At 48.9% G+C, this 21,967-nt stretch overlaps 1 protein-coding gene across 1 annotated transcript in view; it reads right to left on the bottom strand.

The window, feature by feature from the left end:
* Positions 1 to 5,383: 5,383 nt before the first annotated feature.
* The window catches only part of LOC118771955 (ras-related protein Rap-1b), a 47,927-nt gene continuing 31,343 nt past the window's right edge, over positions 5,384 to 21,967 (bottom strand). The window contains exons 3-8 of the mRNA XM_036520147.1: positions 15,156 to 15,224; positions 14,249 to 14,305; positions 12,061 to 12,201; positions 10,171 to 10,314; positions 7,738 to 7,853; positions 5,384 to 5,627 (exon numbers count right to left, since the gene is read on the bottom strand). Coding sequence (XP_036376040.1) covers positions 7,767 to 7,853; positions 10,171 to 10,314; positions 12,061 to 12,201; positions 14,249 to 14,305; positions 15,156 to 15,224 — 498 coding nt within the window. The 3' untranslated portion in view covers positions 5,384 to 5,627; positions 7,738 to 7,766. The remainder of the gene's footprint in view (positions 5,628 to 7,737; positions 7,854 to 10,170; positions 10,315 to 12,060; positions 12,202 to 14,248; positions 14,306 to 15,155; positions 15,225 to 21,967) is intronic.

The raw sequence follows: 21,967 nt of genomic DNA, 5'->3' as shown, positions 1-21,967 counted from the left end.
TCTCAGATGTAGTCGATTAAAAGGTATGAAATTTTGTTTATTTTGAGTAAAATTACTCTGCCGTACAGAACTAAAGCATCATTTTACAAGAAAGCATCAAATATAATAATGTATCTTATACGTGAAAAAGATTAAACGTTTGTTTTAAATTCCACTCGATTTATCGGAGTGCATCGACCAAAGAAACAAGAAAAACAAGAGGGTACGCCACTGACTGACTATTTCTTAGTGCGCCACCTGCTAGCTAATAATGGTACTGCAGAATTTGATGGTCGTCAATTAAAAATTGAGTAGATTTCATAGGACACGACAAATCTCGAAAATTTTGGTATCATCGCATGGTATCTTGCATGAACAAGTGAAAATAAATTTTGATAATTTGTCACTAGGTAGTGATCATAATTATTAATTCATTAAATACTATTTGATCAATATTCATTTTATCGGTTTCATTTCAGCAAATTTCATAAATAGTTGAACAATATTAATGTTAAAGAAGTAGACAGCAACTGGCTTTTTAAAAATGTCCAATGTAACCAAATTCTCTCATCTCTTGTTAACCAAATTGGACATATTTTAAGGAGCATACTGCCACCTGGTGGCCGTTATGAATGGGGAGTAAACGCTTTAAAAATATTCCCTTCCTTTATTTAATCAGAAATAAATTCTCAGAATTCAGTCATATTATAGTGATTCTAGTTCAACACCAAAATGAGATGTAGAAGAATGACCACACATAATCGTAATACAACTTTATTTTTTCTAAAAAAGAAAAAGGAAGAGTAGCAGGAAGATAAGTATGGCTTTGGAGACAGTCTGTGAGGGGTTTGTCCTGGCTCTGCTTCCCTCTGTCAGAAGAGAGTCAGGATGCACCTTTTGACCTACAGTGTAAGAAGGCCGCGCTACACCCATACACATGAAGGCAAGCTGTTTAGCAATATTCACACCACGGCACTATGGCAGTGTGTGCCATACGCCTCCATCCAAGCCAAGTTTAACACTGTGTGTCTTTGCTGACACCGTATAACAGAGACGCATGATGGTGTGATGTCAAAGACGGCATTCTGACGGACCGCTGTATAAAAAAAAAAAGAGCCATCCTCATGGTGAGGCAGTAATTTATCTGCTGGCTCTTCCTGGACGCTGAGGGACGGAAGCCCTCCATCAGCTCTCAGTGTTTCCTGGCTGCCCAGAATAGCACCGCAATGCAGGCCTCTCCAGGATGTGGTGAGCGTGAGGGGTGCATCCAGACCTGCTGTGTGGGAGGGGGAAGGAAGACCCACCCTGCTCGGTTCCTCCATCCGAACCGCTCATCGGAGACTGTGTGTATGTGTGTGTGTGTGTGTGTGTGTGTGTGTGTAACTCCTCCCATCTGTCTCTGCCAGGTCCTGGACCAATGGCGTCGCCCGCTGTATTCTGCCGAGTCTGGCAGACGCCATCTTCATTGAGCCGATGATGTCACCACGAACAGTTACATGATACAGTGAGATACACATACGCACACACACGCGTGAACACACCTGTGTATTTACACGTACACATACATGCAAACGCATATGCACAGACACACATTCACACACGAGAAGGGGCGTGTTGTAGTCCTTGTCCCTAATTTGTCCCCGCTGGCCCCGCCCCCAAGGTGAAGCCTGTTGCATTCCCGTGGCCTGCAGATGAAATTCCAGCCACATCCCAAATACCTACCAGGCCTTCTGCTGAGTACCTCTGACACACTTCAGACATACATAAAAGTCAGACACAGCTTGTATTCCCAAACACTGACCCTATTTCAGACTCTTCACCACCACATAATGATCAGCTTTGAGGGTTCTGTTTGCGGAAGATGATACTGGATCAGTTGCTCAGGGCAAGAAGTACCTGGAGATCTTGTAGAATCTCACATTTCACATTTCTGTGGAAGGTGTCCTCAGATTGTAGACCCAAACACTGAACCTGGATCAGCTGCTGAGGGAAGAAAGTGGCTTCTCCGGTCCAATACAAGGTCTGCCAGCTGTGCCATTTCTGTGATTCCACTCACGGTGAGTTCGAAGGTCATGCTTCAGCACCGCACGCAGAAATCTGAGGGTCACTCCCGAGAACCCCATGTCTACACCATCAGAGTCACATCTAGTTTGCAGCAGCAGGCCACACCAGTTGACAAATTCATGAACTAGGACTGAGAGCAATGAAAAGCTCTTTCAGGCACACTTACAAAGCACATGTGGCTTTTGAAATGGAGTGTCTCATTGAAAATATTAGGACCGTCTCATCCAGTTGCTGGTCACATTCTAATGCTGACATTACCACAAACACCTTTTTTTATTGTTGCTTATGATTGAACAGAATATATGGAGGGGTTTTATGCAGTGCAGAGTCCCTGCTCATACATTTTTTCCAGTGAATTTCCAGCAGCATGGCCTGGAGGCAAGAACATGTGAAATAACTGAAAGTCTGTCCCCCGCTAGCTGCATGCCAGTCCAGTATCAGGGATATCTGCAGGCCTATCAACAGGACGCAATTAATTACCGACTGCCTGGCAACTCCTGCTAAACAAGCCGTAAATTAGAACCAGCCATCCAGTGCTGGTGACCTCTGCTCCTTTCCTAAACAGGAAAAAGCGAAAACCATCCCTGTCGGGCCGCGACCGTGTCCGATAAACAAACGCGTTTCCCCGGAAACCGCCGCTGCGCTGCTCAACTTCCTGTCCTTTCAGGCTGATATTTCCTGCAGCGGGACAGTGCCGAAACAAAGGAAGGGCTGGGAATGGCTCAGGCAGATGTGCACAGCTCAGAGCTCACTGCTATTGGCCCTGACCTGTGCGTGAGCCTCGGTCTGTCTGTCCCCACCCACTAACACCTGCTGCTTGCGTTATTTGCTGTTTATTTTACGTGTAGTATTACGACGTGTTTTGGATTCTGTGATCTAGTGACTGATGTATGCTAGTGTAGTTGACTTCCCTTGTCTAGTCAGGTTGCACAAGTTAACTTAGGATACCCTTGAATAGTGCCATGAATAGGCTTGAATAGTGCCATGCTCAGATTCACTGGTTTGGGAGTGTTGTTAGCCTGGTCTGACACTGTTGCTCATTCCACCTGAATGGATACAATTCTGTTCTTTTGTGTTGGAAGTCACTCTAAATGAATGTAATGTAATGTAATGTAATGTAATGTGTGACACAGGAAAGGATCCTGTCTGCAAGCGGGACCATACACAGCAGAGCATGTTCACTACAGGTAACTCGAGCCCTGCACCCTTTGCCACTACACACCATTTTATCCGAATAAGGCTGCATATCCGAACCATGAGCACAGACGCAGTAACTCCATGCTACAGTGGATTTCAGGCGACTTTTTCTGGCTCGTGATCATCGCATAAATTATCTCCATGGTCATCTCAGCCTGGCGCTGTGGTTATTCTGCAGAGGAGCAGCCCAGCCAGTTCAGAAGGAGGAAATCTCAGTCCCGCTGGCAGGGCTGTGATTGGCTGGAGGCTCGTCACATGACCACCTCAGCAGAGCCATGGAGCAGCATGGAAGCTCATAGCACTGTCAGCACTGAATGAAATCCAGCTTCAGAGTCCGGAGCAGAGTGCAGAAAGCAAGGCTGTTAACAGGCTTCCTGCTTTTAAAAGGTTCACATGCTGACAATCTCAGTCTCAATCTCAACCTGTAAGTGGTATCAGACACTGTGCTGTTTCAGCTGGATAAAATACATTTTCTTCCCTCCTGAAATCTGAATACATCTGATGTTATTTGCATGCTCACAAACCTGACTTTCACAGCATTCTCTTAATGTTGTCTCCATGTTTTTTTTGGCATGCTGGTTAAAAGGACTCCTAATGTATTAAGTCTCTGCTGTTGATTATGGAATGTTTTGCTCAGCTCACTGCCTAGCCTGGAACGCAATGTTGCCATTACATTAGCGTAACATTAACCCAACATTTATCGTACCTGCAACCCATTCAGACAATACACACACATTCAGATGGCAGGCCGGCCAACTTGAGTGCGAGCCCTTGCATGGCAATCCAATTTATTGAACTACAGATGCGAGGTCATACAAAATTGCACCACTTTAATTAAGGCGTTTAAGTTTACATTTGGCCACCCCCAAGTAAGAAGCGGATGTTGCATTTCAAACACCGTGGCCCTGCACTGGAACATATACACATGGTCTTACATCCAGGAGTTTTTTTTTGTTTCGATGCATACAAAGCAACAAGGCATTCTTTTTAAATAATTCAGCAGAACTCGCGGGGAAAAAAAAAAAAAAACACCCTGCAACTTTCACACCACCCCTGATCATCACCCCGAGTTTCTGCCATTCACGACTGACAAACCCACAGTTACTCTTCCACCAAGAAACATCTCAACCCAAATATTACACAGGTGAAACAATCACTAACAGGCATTTTTTTTTTACTAAACTGGATCCAATATTTGGTTTTTATATCCTCATTTACAATGGATGCATGAGCAAGCATGGGGTGGGCTAGGTGGGGGGAGGGAGATACAGTGAGAATCTACAGCGACAGAATTGCAGAAGATGACTTCACTAATGACATTTTTATTCATTTTTTTTAAAAACCCTTATTTTAAAATATATACTTCCTGTTGTTGGTCAAGGATTCCGTGAAGAAAGACGGGACGGTCTACCCAGAATCTTGAGCAGGAAAGCAGGAGCCTCTTGGAGCAAAGTGTTCCCTATGGACCCTAACAGTTTGGGTCACACGGTCAACTGTCCCCTCCTTCTCCCAGGAATCCCTATAGTAAACCCCCACTGTACAAACATCTATGTAAACCAAACAAAGAAAAAAAAATACATTTAATCAAAGGTTGATTTGAATTCAGTTGGATTTACCTCAAAGAAAAACTAACATATTTGAAGGCAACATCTTAGGCTAAAGACAATATAATAGGAACAGGAAAAACCATTATACTTTTTTTTTTTTAAACTTTTTCTTTAAACACAGATATTACTGTATCCACAGGTTCTCCTAAGATAAAATCATATTAATAGCAGTCGCAATATAGCATCTTGGTAGAACGAAATCTAATAACTTTATTTAATAAAAAAAGTACAACAACAACAACAAAAAGGTCCAGAAAATAAAAAAAAGGAAAAAAAAGGTAGAAAATACCAGAGGAGTTTAGTCGGCTGTATGAAACAGGCTTAATAGGCGCTCTTTGGACTTTCTGGTTTCTCTTGCTAAAATAGTGGTGCTTTTATCCGTGTGACAGTGCTGTACTCACCAACATGAAATGCCTGTCAACTTTTACAGTCTGGACAGACATCGGTTTCTTACATTAACCACGGTAGTTGGAGAAGGGCCTGACTCCGTTAGCAATAATACTGTGTGTAGGCTCTGGGTCTTTTTTTTTTATTTCGGTTGCATACAGTTAGATATTTCTATATATTTATATATAAGTAAAAATCTCTTTCTCGCCACGCGGAAGGGTGATTACAGTTATTCTATGTGCAAAAACTGATGTGGTAGCTTTGAAATCCATTGGCCGGTGAGTTGGTTTTGGGTCGTTAAAGGGAGTCACCACACGGGAAAGTCCGCTGAATGTTAGGTTTAGTAAAGTCGGGATTGCTGGCGCTGTCGGGAGGGACAGCAGTTTATCAGACCTGGAGGGGGGGGTGGAGAGAGAGGAGAGGAGAGGAGAGGAGAGCGTTAGCAAGGGCTCATACGAACGCATACACACATCCACAAGCTCCCAAGCCTGGGGTGAAAGGTACATGGTTACGCTGATAAAGGAGCAGTGCCCTAACATGGCTATAGCTCCCACATAAACCTTTGTTGCACAGGCACAATTCTTTGACATATAAGGGCTTTTACAAGTGAATTACAACCACTCCTTTACCAGCTACAGTCTGGTACAGCCAGGAGAGAGTGTATTTCACCACAGAGGGAGGTGTTTTAAAGGGCTGTGTTAAAAGACATGATGGCGGATTGTCTTCTCTATGGGTACATCGCATTACATTAATGGCATTTAACAGACGCTCTTATCCAGAGCAACTTACACGGATTAAAATTTTTACATCATCCATTTATACAGCTGGTTATTTACTGAGGCAATTCTAGGTAAAGTACCTGGCCCAAGGGTACAGCAGCAGTGCCTCAACAGGAAATTGAACCAGCACCCATTCGGTTATGACCCCTGCTCCTTACCAGTATGCTACACTGCCACGCTTAATTTGGGTAAATCATAATTTGGGTAAATTAAGACTTCCGACCTGAGACCCAGTGCAGCACCCTGCTCTGTGTGTGCCCGCTATGTCCATCTGAACACCCTCCCTGGGGGTGCTTTGCAGATGCTTACCCCCTTCTGAAAGCTTTCATTTTACATCACATATACAGGCAAAATGAATGGAAACCGCTAATCACTTTTACTGAACAACTCAGGTGGCCTTTAAGTCCTTAAACCCAACCCATCAACCACCATCTGTGTGCTTGAATTTGGACTGAAGTCGGGTCAACCAGAGGGAGCTGACTACACAACAGGACGAGCTGAATACACAACAGGACGAGCTGACAACAGCCCTGAAGTTAAGATGCTCTGCGGCATTTTTTTCATAAAAAGAATCCTTCACAGCGGCACAGGACGGTTGCTATTAACATTGTGAAGCTCGTGTCAATTGAACAGGCTGAGCATGGGCAGTCAGAAGTTGCTTTAGGGTGGCGTTTTGTTTTGCAGACCTGATTGATTCGATTAAAACGAGCGTCTGGTCTTGGGACGTTTTCTCCGTATCAGATGCTGAGGCCTTCAGGCCCGGCACAGTCTGTTAAACGCGCAGGCTCAGCCAGAAACACATCATTAGAATGCAGCGCAAGATTCGGCCAATGAAACGTGAGGAGAGAGTGCCGGTGCCAGCAGTTTTGAGAGAGGTGGCTTCGAACAAAGGGCTCACATGGGTTTGGAAAACGGCACAGCTACCAGTCAGTGGAAAACAAATGTAATTTGGGACTTGTATCTTTCAGAAACCATGTTATATATTGTGTGTTGAATATCTGTATTCTGCAGGTATGAGGAGACTCTGGTTCCTCTCTGGATCACTCATGGTTAATAACAGCCTGGCCAAAGACAGCGTGTGGCTTTTTGAGAGTCTCAGTGGAAATATTAGCATCGTCTCACCCAGTTGCTGAGTGAGGCACAGAGTCACTTGGTGTATAGAGACAGAAACGGCGTGCAGCAGATTCTCAGGCACATTCTAACGCTGACATTGCCGCCAGCACAGTTTTTGTTGCTGCTTATGAATGAACTGAATGGAGGGGTTTTGTGCAGCGTAGAATCCCTGTACATTTTTAACAGTGAATTTCCGTCAGCATGTCTTGGACACAGTTATCAGCCAAGAAAATGTGAAATAACACCCCGCTCAATGGTCACCAGCAAACACACTGCACCGCTGTGTCTTTAAAATCCCAGCCTGTCACTTTGGTTGGGAGAGTGATGCTTCCTGAGCCTCAAAGTGGGCCGAGGGGTCACATTTCATCAGCGACCTGCTGATCTGAGCCAATCACAGCATTCGCTCGAGTCACTGACCGGGAGTGTGTGGGAGCTGTTCCTATTACAGGGTTCAGGAAGCCCCCATCTTCCATCCCCACCTCCCCCACCATGCCGGAACACTCCCCCTCACACCACCCTCTCCACTGGCCCCTCCCCTTTTAAACATCCCGACCCCCTCAGCCAATCCCATCCTCCCCCATGCCTCCTGACCCCTCCCCTCCCTCACTCACCTGGCTCAGAGCGACAGTACAGTTGTGTATTAGAGCAGCTGGCAGTTGGACTTTTTGCGTGCTTTCCCAGGTACCGGGGTTTTCCTGTTGATTTGCCGCACCAGGTCATAGAAGATCTTAAAAGAAAGGAAAAAAAAAAGCAAGAAAAGCACACGCGTTACAATGCTCCAGTCAGACAGAGTGAGTCACAAAGGGCCTAAACACACTTAATATAATGGAAATAATAAGAAGCACAATGTTTCCCCGATTTGTGTCTATATAGGGCGAATGAAGCCGTTTTTTTAGCAGAGCGATGGATGGTGCTCTCCTACTATGGGGCAGACATCTGGCGGCCCAGCGGGTCTCTCGGCAGAGCTCTCCTGGGACAGATTCGGACGCACCGATGAAGCTGTGCAGTCCTCTGCCAGTCAAGCCCGCTCTCACGCCCACGTGTCAGGCGCTGAATAAATCGCTCTGCATTTGCAATCAGGTCCGCTCACTTTCAACCCCGTCCTGAATCTCTAATGACAGCCTGACTGACGTCCCTCGTTGCGCTGGCTGACAGCCAAGCTGAGGCTCCGGGCCAAAATTCGAACACGAAAGACAGATTGCCCCTCCACTCGCGAAGGCACGAGGAACACCCAAGGGCACGCGCGTGCACGGACACAAGAAACCGCTGCCCCCGGGACATATGAGTCTCAGCGCAGCAGCGACAACACAGCAAGCCACATTGCCATTGGCCGGAAGGAGGAGAGAGGCGGGGCATCCCTGTCATCACTTATGAAAAAAGGAAGGGCCATAAAAGGTCAAGCTTATGTGGCCGGCGAAACATCCTCGAAACGTTGCTAAAACGTCAGAGGAATGCGACGTCGCTGCATCCAGCGCGTCCTTCCGTGCCTCTCCCCCTGTCGAGCGGACCTCCCAGGAGCTCGGTGCATCAGGAACAGCGCAGGTCTGTGAGCGACGTCACTCCGCGCTCCTGACTGCCTCCACCTGAAGCCCTGTGCACTCCACAGCCCACACCGCTGCGCTTCAGAGCTTTGTCGCAGCTTCACCTCTCACTTCCACCAAAAAAATAAAAATAAAGAATTATAACCACATTATTTAACCCAGCGGTTCCAGGGCTCTTCTTGCTGCAAAACGTTCTCTTGCTTTAAAAGCTTTGATACAGGTCTTCCTGTGAGGGAAAAGAAAATCCTCACACACTCCCGTATTTTCACTCCATTTGGTATTAACAGGAAGTGGGAAATCCCCCCCCTGCCACATCCCTGTGAAAGGATTCAATGGACTCAATCCCATCGCCATATCCTGCAGGTCATCACTTAATGAGCACCATCAGGCTGATGAGACTAATGCATCTATCAGATAGAGAGGGAGTAGGTGGTATGGATCCTCAGTTAGGCTTTCCCGCAACCAATGTCCTCTCTGTAAAGTGTGAACGCTGATCCTGGATCAGCTCCAGCCTGTTGCGGACTAAGCGGACCGGGTAAGAATTTGGATTGAGTCAGCTGATCCCAGATCAGTGTTTGGAGGCACTACGCACAGCCATCAGGATTGGATATGAAACAGGCCGGACAGGGGTCCTGCAGGACTAGTGCTGGATCCTACTGACGGAAACACACTGCTTTCAGACACTGGCTCTTCTTCGTCTGATTGAATGAACTGTGGTGGACGCCTTATTGAAAAGGTGTCACGCTTTAGCTGGCTTAGGTAATGAGAGGATTTAAAGGCGGATCGAGGATTTGGTGTGGACAGCAGGCCTCTGGGAGCCATGGAAGCCTGGGTCTGCTGGAAACAGGGCGTGGCCTTCTCACTGACAGAGGGGCAGTGCCAATGGATTTAAATACCCCAAGGCTGAGGGCCTGGGACACATGGTCTCTGTGTGGGGCTGCTGATGACTCATGCCCCTCCCCGCCCCTGTGCAGCCCCACAGGGGATGGAGCCCCGGCGTGTCTGCCCTGCGGAGTGACGTTGCCGGCTGCCTGTGGCACACACGCCGGGGCTCCATCCCCCGATCCCCGCGGCAACCGCGGTCAGACGACAGCGGCGGCCATTGTGACAGGAGCGTGACATCACCCCGGCCTGACGCCGTGGGAAAACCGTGCCGACACAACGCTGGCTGATATTATACCTCAAACCTCCATGGCTTCATGGGTCCTCCCACACAAACAGCCTGGTTTCATCTGCACTCCTCTTCCCACTGCTTCACAGTTACTTATACAATTACCACACTAATATTCCACACATTCACTCAAGGAAAGAAATTGAGCTTTAAACGTTGCCAAATCCACCCAACAGTTTTGTCAAAGCTAGAGAGGAAATCGAAGACAAGCTGAAAACTGAACAAACTACTGTGCTGTGCTGTACTGTCAAGTGCTGAGGCAGGACAGCTTGTGTCTACGCTTTTAAAACACTCGCTCATGCTTTCTGAGGGTGCAGAGAAGGCGGGCTCACCTCGTTAACGTTAATCTTTGACTTGGCGGAGGACTCTAGGAAGGCACAGCTGTTCCACTGTCGGGCCAGGTTCTGACCCTGCTCCTTTCCCACCACCCGCTCATCCTCCAGGTCACATTTGTTCCCCACGAGGATCATGGGTACCTGGACGGGGCAGAAACAAGGGAGGGTTAGACGCCGTGGGCGGAACCTGCCGAAGAAGAGCCTCTGATTGGGTAAAGCCACACCCTGTCATCAACTGAATACCTGATTAAAGTGCATTACCGCAGAGGCTACAGTGTTTTTAACGGCGAGGATTGATAACAGAAGATATATCCACTGCATCACAGTGACTTCTCTTTTATAGGATGGGTGAACTGAAGAGTGCACTTCCCCTGTTCTGTGTGTCTGCGTGAGTGAGTGAGTTTGTGTGTGAGTGAGTGAGTGAGTGAGTTTTTGTGTGTGTGTGTGTGTGTGTGTGTGTGTGTGTGCGTGCATGCGTGCGTGAGTGTGTGTGTGTGTGTGTGTGTGTGTGTGTGAGTGAGTGAGTGAGTTTGTGTGTGTGTGTGTGTGTCTGTGTGTGTGTGTGTGTCTGCGTGCGCGCGCGTGTGAGTGTGTGTGTGTGTGTGTGTGTGTGTGTGTGAGTGAGTGAGTTTGTGTGTGAGAGTGAGTGAGTGAGTGAGTTTGTGTGTGCGCACATTTCCTACGAATGATGATGAAGTCATTCTTTGCATTTCCCTTCTATTTTCCCCGCCGTGCGCCGCGCCGGAGGACCGTAAATCCCCTGACAGACGGTTAATTACAGTAACAGCCCTTGAAAGTGCTGAGAGCCGGTCTAAGGGAGCAGGGCCAGGCTGCGGTTTTCAGGGCAGAGGAAGCTGCTGCGGTCAGGAGAAACGCTCTCCGTCACGCTGTTCCGAGCTCCCCCCCCCACCACCACCCGCCACCCGCCACCCGTCACCCGTCTACCCCCTCATTGTGCCAGCACTGGGGTACTCTTGACGCAGCAACGCGGTTAAGAAAAAGGAGAAAAAAAATAAATAAAAAAAGGCAAGCGGTTCGATGACTACGTTTGCAGTTCTCGCCGTTTCCCGACAGCTGCTACATCCTTTCTTTCGTGCGGCGAGGTCCACTTCCCCTCACTGACAGTGCATTGTGCTTCACGCACACGACCCTGCTGTAAACCTCTATGAGCCACCAAGGCAATTATTCACCTTACCACTGCCTGCAAGTCGATGCACAGAGAGGCCCCACATCTATCACTGCGCTCATAATGGGTTCTGCTCTATTCTGTGGTAGGAGTAGTTTTCCATTTAGGCTATTTGATTATAAAAGTATACTTTAAATCTGTATTCATATATGTATTGATGTCAGATGCTGTGAGTGTACTGTGGTCTACCTGGTATGTTAAACAGACATGGCAGACTGTTGCTACCCCTCTTCAGATCACGTGATCTTAGGGCTTCTGGCTCCTGAGGTCTCCTGTATAATGTGTGAAGACCTGCCTGGAATACAGCGCAGTAGTGGAGAGGTCTTAATTATTTCCCTGATAATACCAGGTCCCACAGGGCCGGCGTGAGGGAGTTCTGTGGTTCTGTGCTCAGAAGCCGTCAGAAACACAATGGAGCTACAGATCCGGCATGCCTCTCCGCGGCGGGAAGAGGCTGCTGGCCCTTTTAATCAGCCTGGTCTCCCTGGTCAGAGAAACATGGAGCATCATTTATGAGCTCATCTGAGGGGAGAAGTGGCTGCACTGAGCGGGAGTGGGGGGAGATCAAAGAGGCCTACACACACACACACACACACACACACACACACACACACACACACACACACACACATACACATGTGCGAGAGGCAGCTCAAATCTAAGGCTCCAAGTGTGAAAGGGTGCCCAGGGCAAGGACTCACGTCGTCAGTGTCTTTGACTCGAAGGATCTGTTCTCTCAAGTCCTGCAGGTCGTTGAAGGTGGACTGCGCCGTTATGGAGTATACTAGCGCAAAGCCCTGGCCATTCTTCATGTATAGGTCCCTCATGGCTGTGAATTGTTCCTGGAGAACAGACGGGAGAAACAGAGGGGGAGATTTAGAGACAGGGGCCACAGACTGCAGAGTTATGGGAGTTCGGCTGAGGTGTGAAGGCAATGCTGAACGCAGCAAACATTACACACCAGTAACAAAGAATTTACATAAGACTGTGCAAAGACAGTCAAGAATCAGTGCACTATATAAGCATCAAAATTAACAGTGTAACCTAAACAAAACATTAAACAATTAGAAAGAAGTAACTGCAAAATAGCTGTGTGAAATAAAACTGGACAAATTTTTTTATCCACTACTTATGATAACAGCCAGCTTGTCTAGCGTGCCTACATCAAAGATACTGCCTTCTAATCACCTTTTTGATATTTTTGTTATTTTGCAGGCATTGAAGACCAATGATGTACCAAGTGCCTTTATTTCATCTTCACTTCACTGCAATGCAAACTGAATGGGATATAAATACACACGTGTATATGTATGTGTAGGTGGTGTATGTGTGTGTAGGTGGTGTATGTGTGTGTAGGGGTGTGGTGTGTGTGAATAGCTGCAACACACACCATGAGAAAAACAGCATTGCGTGACCCTGATGGTCAAGCTATTCCCCTGTGTTTTCCCTGAGAAAACGGAGGCTTACATCCATTCAAACCGCAATATTCCACAGCTCCCACCACTTTCTGTTACTGATTTCAGATACAAACCCACCCACACACACACACACACACACACACACACACACACACACACACACACGTGCAAGCAGAGGCTAATGAAGCACTTTATATGTGGAAGTGCGCCTCAGCGCCGAGCGAATGACTTCCTCTAAACCCCCGGCGGCCGCGCCCGAGAACGCCGCTCGCTCGGCTCCGCTGGGTACGGGCCCTCAGACTCAGGAAGCGATAAACCCAGCGGTGTGAGAAGCGAGCTAGCGAGGGCGTCTTATCTGTAATCTTCAATTCCACACCTCCGCCCCCCCGCCGACCTGAAGGGAGGGTTCGAGACGGGCGTCAGCTGTTTCCAAGCTGCCTCCTCGTGAGGCGACCCCCAAACGCTGCGTGCGTCTTGAAATGAGCGAGCGCAGAGTCATTAGGTATTGTACAGCCTCGTCCTGGTCTGTCCCTCAACGGATCACAATGGAAACGGACAGTAACATGTTTTAGTCGTGATAAGCTGTGCGCGGGTTGCAGGGGTTGTAGCGTGTGAGTACACCGATTCTGCTCAAGAAAAAGTGTGTTTCCACAAAACAAAACAAAAAAAAACTAAGATTGGTAGCCTAACAGAGGTCATCATTCTGTGAAGTAATAACAGTCACTTTTTCTGATTTCTCAGTCATTAGGAGTGGAACTTGTATCACTTTCTGAGAGGAAAAGGCAAACTCAAAAATGAAGAAGTAAGGGGCATTAATGATGAGAAAGGAAGATCATTAGGGCCAGTGTTTACTTCTCCGGGCCTCAGAGATCATTAACGGCAGACGGGGGAGGCTGGCGGTGGTCTGTGGATCGCGGGTGTTGGCGGTAAAGGCTGTATAAAGATAGCGGCAAGAAAGCTGAAGATGCGCTTTCTGGGTATAATTACTCCCTCCGTCCAGCGTGGCACCTCCGCCAACTACCCCTCCTCCTGCATTGGGCCATGCTGCGGGCTTTTGAAGAGTGATGTGCCACAGTGTGACGGAGCGAGGGACAGAGATTGAGAAGCGGCTCTGTGGCTTTGCTGCATTCGGTATGCGTGGCTCCGCCGGAGTAGCTTCGCGCTCGCTTTGGTTTCACACTTCCTGGAAAAATTTGATAACTCAACCCTCTTGTGACCCCATAGCACACACGTGACTATGCGCGTGTGCGCGCACACACACACACACACACACACACACACACACACACACACACACACACACACACACACCAATCACCCTGCGCTCATTTTCCGTCCACGGATAACATGGAGAACAGAATGGAAAATGTAGTAGTATGTAGTATTGAGTTCAGGTAGGCGGGTGCAGTTTTGTTGGATGTTCTGAACGCAAGCATCGAGGCCCTGAACCGGACGCCTGCAGTTCACTCACCGTCCCGGCCGTGTCCAGGATCTCCAGCATGCACTGCTGCCCGTCCACCTCCACTTGCTGCGGGGAGAAACCAAACACGAGCAATTAGCCGGGGCCCCGTGACGAGGCTGTTACTCATTTTTCACCTCTCGACACGCCTGCACAACACCCGCCTTCATGGGAACCGTTAATTACCATTTCCCTCCCTGCGGGGCTACCCCCTTATTCCGCCACAGTGCAGTTCCGACAGCCTCCTAATTAGGACCGTGGCGAGGGCAGCCTGGTATTTACGTCGGAGGGGAGCACCCACTGTGGTGACATTAACGCTCGCCCCCCCTCTTCCCCACCCACCTGGAGTGTAAATGGTACAGCCTAGCCCCTGAGTCTCTCATTCTTTTCCTGTGTGGTGTGCTCCTCCCACAGGAAGTGCTTGAGATGGAGCAGCAGGTGGTTATGGGAAATGAAGTTCTGGCCTCCTAGGTGGTACTTAACCAGGTGGGACTTTCATTTTCTGTTCCCTCAGGGCACCGCTCGTGAGGACATCTCCCGCTCTCACTTATTCCATTCTCAGCGAGTTCTGCGCCAAACGCTGCCGCTTTATTCAAATAAGAGCTTGAGATAAATTCACCGGAGAAGCGGCGTTCTATTTCACTGCCCGTGACCCTCATTAGTAGGTAAATCATTGCCTCATCCCTGGCTTCGCTTTATCAGCTTGAAATAATACCCCCTTGTAAACCAGCTGCCTTCGCTGCACTCTGTAACCATAGAGACAATGCAGGCACAGCCGTGCGGACCTGGAGGTGTAGCTGGTCTGGCATTATAATGCGGCACTGTGTGCTGCCGAACGTTCTCAATGAAGGCAGGCTATTCAGCGACGACACTCATTCCAGAGCTATTAAGAAATATGACAGGGGGAAATGACACTTGCCTTTCTGTATGAATCTTCTATTGTGGGGTCGTATTTTTCCACAAATATCCCTTGAACGAACTGTACGGTCTGTAAAGAGAGGAAGAAAGGGACACGGTGTCAGTGACAATTCATCTTCAGTCTTGACACTTGAATCACCAGCTTTCAGCAGCAGGTTTGGAATATCCTGGCAATGGAAAAACCTACACCACATTTGGACTCTGTTAAATTACAGTCTTTCTGTGAGGAAGCACCATCAATATTTGAAATCTGTGTAATGGTATAACACATACTTGTGTAATATGTATATTAAAAGGTCGTGCTGTCAGGATATACTACATTATGAACTTGAAGATCATATCAATGAAAGTTTAAGAGAAAAGCGACATCACAGTCATAATGCAATCAAACAGAAAAATGAAAGCAGGGATCATCTCTCATACTCCATCTGCCAGGACCTCCAGGCTGAGTAGTCATTAACAGGACTGATGCGGCGCGCGAAGCACAGTTATTGACACTAATTAAACTACGCCAGCGTTGAGCCCAGCAGCTGAAGAAGACGCCGAGTGTCACACCCTTCGCCCAGATGCTGAGTATCATTACCGCAGAGAGTAATTATTAATCCAGAGCATCGTCGGCCGCACACATCTCTTCTCCACCAATTAACAGCCACCTTTGCACTGGGGGGGGGGGGGGGGGGGGGGTTTAAGATTCAGCCAATCTTGAACCAGTTAAAAGGAAAATGATGTAGAAGAAAAAAAAAGACAACAACACAGAGGCACAGATACGGTGTTGCCATAGAAACAGCTGATTTTGGAGGGGGCTGAGAGAGGGCAGGGTGGGTTTGTGTCGCCTTCCGAGGCCTACGCGGCCTCCGCATCCTGCTTAATTAACCCGGCCGCGCTGACGGAGAGCTTGAAACGACCTCGCCTTCCCGCTTTAATTAACTCCCGATGCTGCGACTCTCTCGCTGAGCGACGGACAAGCAAACACGCGGGCGGTAATTACAGAGAGAGCGTCGCGGGGGGAGAGACCGCGTCGGGTGGCTCGGTTCGGCGATGGTGGCGGAGATCGGCCGGTGAGACGGGGCAGGGTTAATGCGAGCCGACAGCGTGGCAGCGTGTGCGAAAAAGGAGAACGCTGGAGGGACACTCACAGGCCGGGCCTGCCCGCCCAATACAGACACAGGGATACTTCACTTACACTGGCGGTCCAATACAGACTAAGACCGCGGGGCTATGGTGCCGGCCTGTCCAATAGGAAAAGAGGGATACTTCACTGAGACTTCACTTGTGGGGCCGATGAAACCCCTTCACCCAGATCTGACTGACAGGGCTGGCTTAAGGACCTCAAGGGCCTACAGTTAGAAGCCGTGCCGGAGCCCTGTTCAGACCGACAGCCAAAGCCCACTATTTTTAGATCCAATCCCACTGATCTCATCTTCATGACCATGTCTTCAGTTAGATTTACAGTAAAGTGAAAAATCTTACAAGAGGCTACTAACTGAAAGAACATTGCGCAAAAAAAAAAAAAAAAAAAAAAAAAAAAAAAAAAAACTCAGTTTGGGCAGACATCCAGCACTACCTCTCATCTTGGTCTAGAGCAGGACATGTAGAGACTCAGCATAGTGATGAGACAGAAACATCTCTAATCCCGCACCCGGTACAATCCCAAACTCAATCGCTTCCTGCCCCTTCCAGGCAAACGCAGCAAAACTGCTCAAGAGATACACCCCTTCATCTTCATACCCCCCCCCCCCCAACTCATATTACATTTGGAGGGTTCAGTGGGAACACAGTGCACCTGGGTGACAGGAAACGCATCACAGGTGAAGGTAGTGGAGGTGTAGGATCGGAGGGCACAGAGATGCAGAGAGACGCCCCCAGGCTATGCCAGCTGCCACGCTCATCATTAGAACGAATCTCTCACTGCTTCTTATCCACCTCTGCAGGGCAGGGTGTACCATTCTCCTAATAATCCTAGCTGAACTGTACCTTATGCAAATGAGGACAGCAGAGGAACACTGTAGTGTCATAATTAAAGGGTGTACATTAGCATTCTCAAGCCTATTCTGCGAATTCTAGAATGGCTTCATAACGTAGGTAATCCTGTTCCATTTCTACAAGTGAAGTAGAGCAACACTAACGTACACACCGCCTCCCCAGCCAGGCAGCCAGCCGGATCTCAGCATGTATAAACTGTTTGTGCTGATGAAGAAGCCGAAAGCTGCCACGTCCGCTCAGCGTCAAACTTATTTCTCCCGGCCTGTCGCAAATTAACACAGCTCTTTAGGCTCTGGCTCAAAACAGGATGTTTAGACAAGCACCTCTTTGTAATACGTGCCACTTCGCTAATCTACAATGGGGGTTTTAATCAGAAGATATTACCTTGAGAACAGAGGCAGGGGAGTAGGAGTGAAGTTAGACAGGGTATCTGATGATTCAGAGAGATAGGGATCAAAGCAAGCGGGAGCTGTATGTTAATGAACGCTTTCCATGCCACGAGCGCAGAGCTGAGCTTTGTAGGAGGCACTTGAGCGCAGAGCATTCTGGGAATGCAAAAAACACACACACACGCACGCACACACACACACACACACACACACACACACACACACGCGCACACACACACACGCACGCACACACACACGCACACACACACGCACACACACACGCACGCACACACACACACACACACGCGCACACACACACGCGCACACACAGAAACACGCATACATGCACACACACAGACACAGACAGACACACGCGCACACAGATAGACACACACACGAAACCTCTCGGCCCTCTTACCCCAGGGCTGTGATTGATCAGGCCCACGTCTGAGCTTTGTCTGTTAACAAGCAGAGGACGCTCCGGTGTGAATGTGCGGGGAGCCGGATGATGAATTAAAGATGCTAAACTGCACCCTTCTCCTGCCCGGGAGACGCAGTCTCTCACCCTCACCCTTGTGGCGCTTCTCAGCACCCTTTCAGCAACCGCCTGTTGCAGCTGGAGGCAGCATCTCATACATCATCTCCCTGTGTCCGGCCCCATCGGGAACCCAGGCTAGTGAGAACCCTGTCTAATCTAGAGCCTGGTTTAACAGAGAGTCTCATCTGGTTTAATCCAGCTACCACATTCAGAAGCAGTGCCTGGGCTCAGGCTGGCTCCATGAGCAGGCCTGGGGGAGATCTTACAAATGTAAAAGCATTACTCTCGCTGCGTAAGCGGACCTACCTGCGCTGACACCATCTGTTCCCACGCTTCACAGCTCGCTCCCCCCCCCCCCCCTCCACGCTGTAATCATTCATTTAAACTGGCTGACACGTGCTCCATTAAAAACCACTCGCGTAAGGCTGCCACTAACCTCTCCTAATGACACAAACTTTTGCTCGTGCATGCACCCCCCCCCTTTGCTCTGTCCTGACTCCGCAAGGCCAAAAATTCTTATCAAATGGAACAGACCGATAAAGGTTCTGGGCCAAGAAAAGAATCCCACATGGACATATCTGAGCCTGGCTGCACGCTGGATGTGTGTGAGTAAGTCAAATCACACACGCGTTTCCCTCGCAAGCTGTTGCGACTGCCCAGAAGGCACTGCCTTTTTTTCCCCAGCTTGGACAGGAACTGTTCCAAAGCCTGCGACTGCATCACAGAAGATGTTTATATGAAAAACCATTGTTTGCAGGTCATTATGCTTTGAGGAGGAAATTAGCCGTGATAATTTACCCGCCTCTCTTCTGACAGAAATTTTATCTACAAGGATGGAGTACCAGGATGGAGCAAATCAACAATATCTTCAAGTTAGCTGTACTTTAATTTAGCAATGTATTTTAAATTAATGAACCTGGTGGCACCAATTAATAAAAAACAAACAAGAGATGTCTGAGCGAGACTCGTGGCGCATTGCTTTGGGTGTGCTGTCACCTCGCCCACCACAGCAGAGGCGTCAGTAACACGAAGTTCAGCCACACGATGCTTGCTTTTTTTCCCCTGCTGACACACGTATTCCGCTCAGAGTGAGCTTACTTGTTAGTGGGCGCATCCGTGAGCGTGTCCACGCCGACGACCTGCAGGCCGCGACTGGTCATTTGTGTGTGGGCGTGTCCACCCACTGGTGTGCCGTAAAGTAGGTGTGTCTTGGTGTGGGGGGGAGTGAAATGGTGGAGAGTCACCTATTAGAAGGAGGGTGGAGTGACACCAAATGCACGCCCGCCTCTCTCTTCAGTGATAGACTCGCCCCCGCACCTACCAAATGCGCTGCCAAATCAGAAGAGGCAGACCTGCTGCCAAGCTTTCCCCCGGCTTACCTTGGCGCTAACGAGGCCGGCCGCATGCTCGAACCCAGGCTCTGGGCGCCGGGCCAGCCGGCACACGGCGTGGCTTCCTTTTTAGGGAGGGGAAAACAGACCGCGGCCTACACGTGACAGCCAGCTGACGAAGACCACACCGGGAGCGAGGGAGGGAGGGAGGTGAAGGAGAGGAATGGAGGGAATATAAACAGGAAGAGGGCAGCGTGCCGTGGAGCGGTGAACGGCAGGTCGTGGTTAACATTCCGGGCTGCTGAGAGGAGCTGCCTTCCCTGCTCTGGATTTCGAGCGTTGCCACGGTACGATGATTAGATTAAACTGGGCTGCACCCGGGAGGTCATCACGCAGCACATGTTCTCTAACCTCTGCTCCCAACAGGCCTGGTGATTCAGTGTCACACGCACACAAAAAAAACAAAAAAAAAAACACAGAACTGAACAGGAGCTGCTCCACAGTGCCCCTAGTGGTGGACTGTAGTAGATACACTCAGGAAGGGAGTAAATTGGTTAGCAAGTCAGTGAATGAGGGACATAAAGCAGTGTTTCCCTCCTGTTTCAGGCAAAAAGTTACATTCCATCCATTCTATAAGAAAATAGGCAGTTTCACAGTTTTTTTTAGGCTGAAAATGAAAATATAACATTTTGCTGTATTTCAGTGCAATTCAGCAAAAAACAGCTGATTGGTTCTGCTCTTGTGTCCCAAACAACAAGAAAGTTCCAAACACAGCCATCATGATATTGTAAGTAAAATGAAAAACACTCTCCATCACCACAGCTAAGTGTATGAGGACCGAGGATGGGAAATAGTCCCGGCTTTTCAGCAAAATTCTGGTTTTTACTACCCTGTCATTTTCATACTCTCTGTGTGTGCGGTTATGCAACAGCCGCTTTGCACCGGGTTCGTGCTGACCTGGTTGCTTAATGACGTGCCTCCCCCATCTGAGCATCTCGTACCGCGGGCTGGCAGACATCCCCTCCCCACCCCCCCACCGCAAATCAGCATTTTTAATCTTCAAAGTCACATTTGCCAATTAAGACAAATCAATTTAATTACCGAGAGTCCGGGGCACTCTTCTCCAGTCCTCGGATAGCTCCATTCTAATTTATGATTGCTGCCGTTAAAGCCGTTTCGGAGCTAAAGTCATTTGAACGGAAGAAAGCCAAGTTTTCTGAAGCGGGGAGTGGGGGGTGGGGGGGGGATTTCATTTGAATGGATAATTGCCTTTCTCTATTCTCAGAGCTTTTTTCGATTTTCTCGGCGTCTGCGGCCAATCGGATACCGGGACGTGCACAAGAGGGAAAATAATAGAGGCTCTGAGAGGCTCCATATGCATGCGGCGCCGCTCACCTGCTCTCAGAGGAAGGCTGCTGTTTAATCCTGGTGAAGGGCCGTGGAAATCACCCACATTTCCACCTTTTTATTAAGCCCATTGATTAAGCCCACAAGGCCCCCTGAGACCGTTTCGATTCTACCCCTTATAACCCACGGAACATCCCAAACGAAGGAGTGATGACCACCCTTCATGGGCATGGATTATCTTCATCATGGATTAATCTTAATCTTGTTTTAATCATGAATTAATCTTTCACACCCCACAGTCATTCATTTCTCCAGAAAATCGGCTATCATGGTGTTGTTTCCAGGACACCCCAGGGATGTGGAAGGATTTCACGCGTGATCTTTGCGTGTGGAGGCGTGTTACATGCGTGCCGCGCTGCTCGGGCAGTGCCATGGGGCGCAGGGCAGGCGAGCACACTCTCCCCTCCGTCCCCGCACGGGCACGTGGCTGAATCATTCTGGAGGCGGGTGATCGCCATGGCAACCGCACGGAATGGGGGGGGGACGACGACAATGTTTTTGTTTCAACTGCAGACATTCCTGAAGCATCTTGGTACAGAGACAACGACAGCGGGAAAGAGAGTTATTATGGGAGATGGGAAAGGAAGACGCATGGCTGGGAGACCTCTGACCCCAGCGGTTTGGAGATCCCCAGCGTGTTACTGCGGGGGAGCTGCCCTCAGAGAAAGCCTGGCACCCAGCCTGACGATCAATCACGTGTGCTGTCTGCTCCAGCCGCCAGTGCTGTTGATAGGCCCCCATTGCTTAGCGGCCGGGAGGGATTCTGACAGGGCGGGAGAGGACGGAACTTCTCTAGACTAATGTTTGCTGGCACTGTCCCCGTCCAGAGACCTTTGGCTCCGGCGCATCAGGGTGGGCTGTGTACACATCAGCGACACTGGGCAGAAACGCATATGACCATGTCTGCTGAGGATCTAACTGTTTCCCAGACAGATCTTCTACGTCTCCACAGAAACGGAAACAGCCGCGCGCTCCACAGACGCAGACCTGCATCACAGTTGCATACACACGAAGCCCACACCAGGACTGCTCGGGGACATGCACTGATGGGAATCAACTGTGATTTAATCAAACACGCTTCCAGTTTAACCAGGTCCGATTCCTTAACGCAGCACACTCACAGTGCGATTAACTCGGCCGTTTACTGCAAGTGCACCCACAGAGT

This window comes from Megalops cyprinoides, chromosome 25, assembly GCF_013368585.1.
Source record: "Megalops cyprinoides isolate fMegCyp1 chromosome 25, fMegCyp1.pri, whole genome shotgun sequence".
NCBI classification, from domain to species: Eukaryota; Metazoa; Chordata; class Actinopteri; order Elopiformes; family Megalopidae; genus Megalops; species Megalops cyprinoides.
Note: the sequence above shows the minus strand (reverse complement) of the source record. Positions and strands in the feature narration are given on the sequence as shown.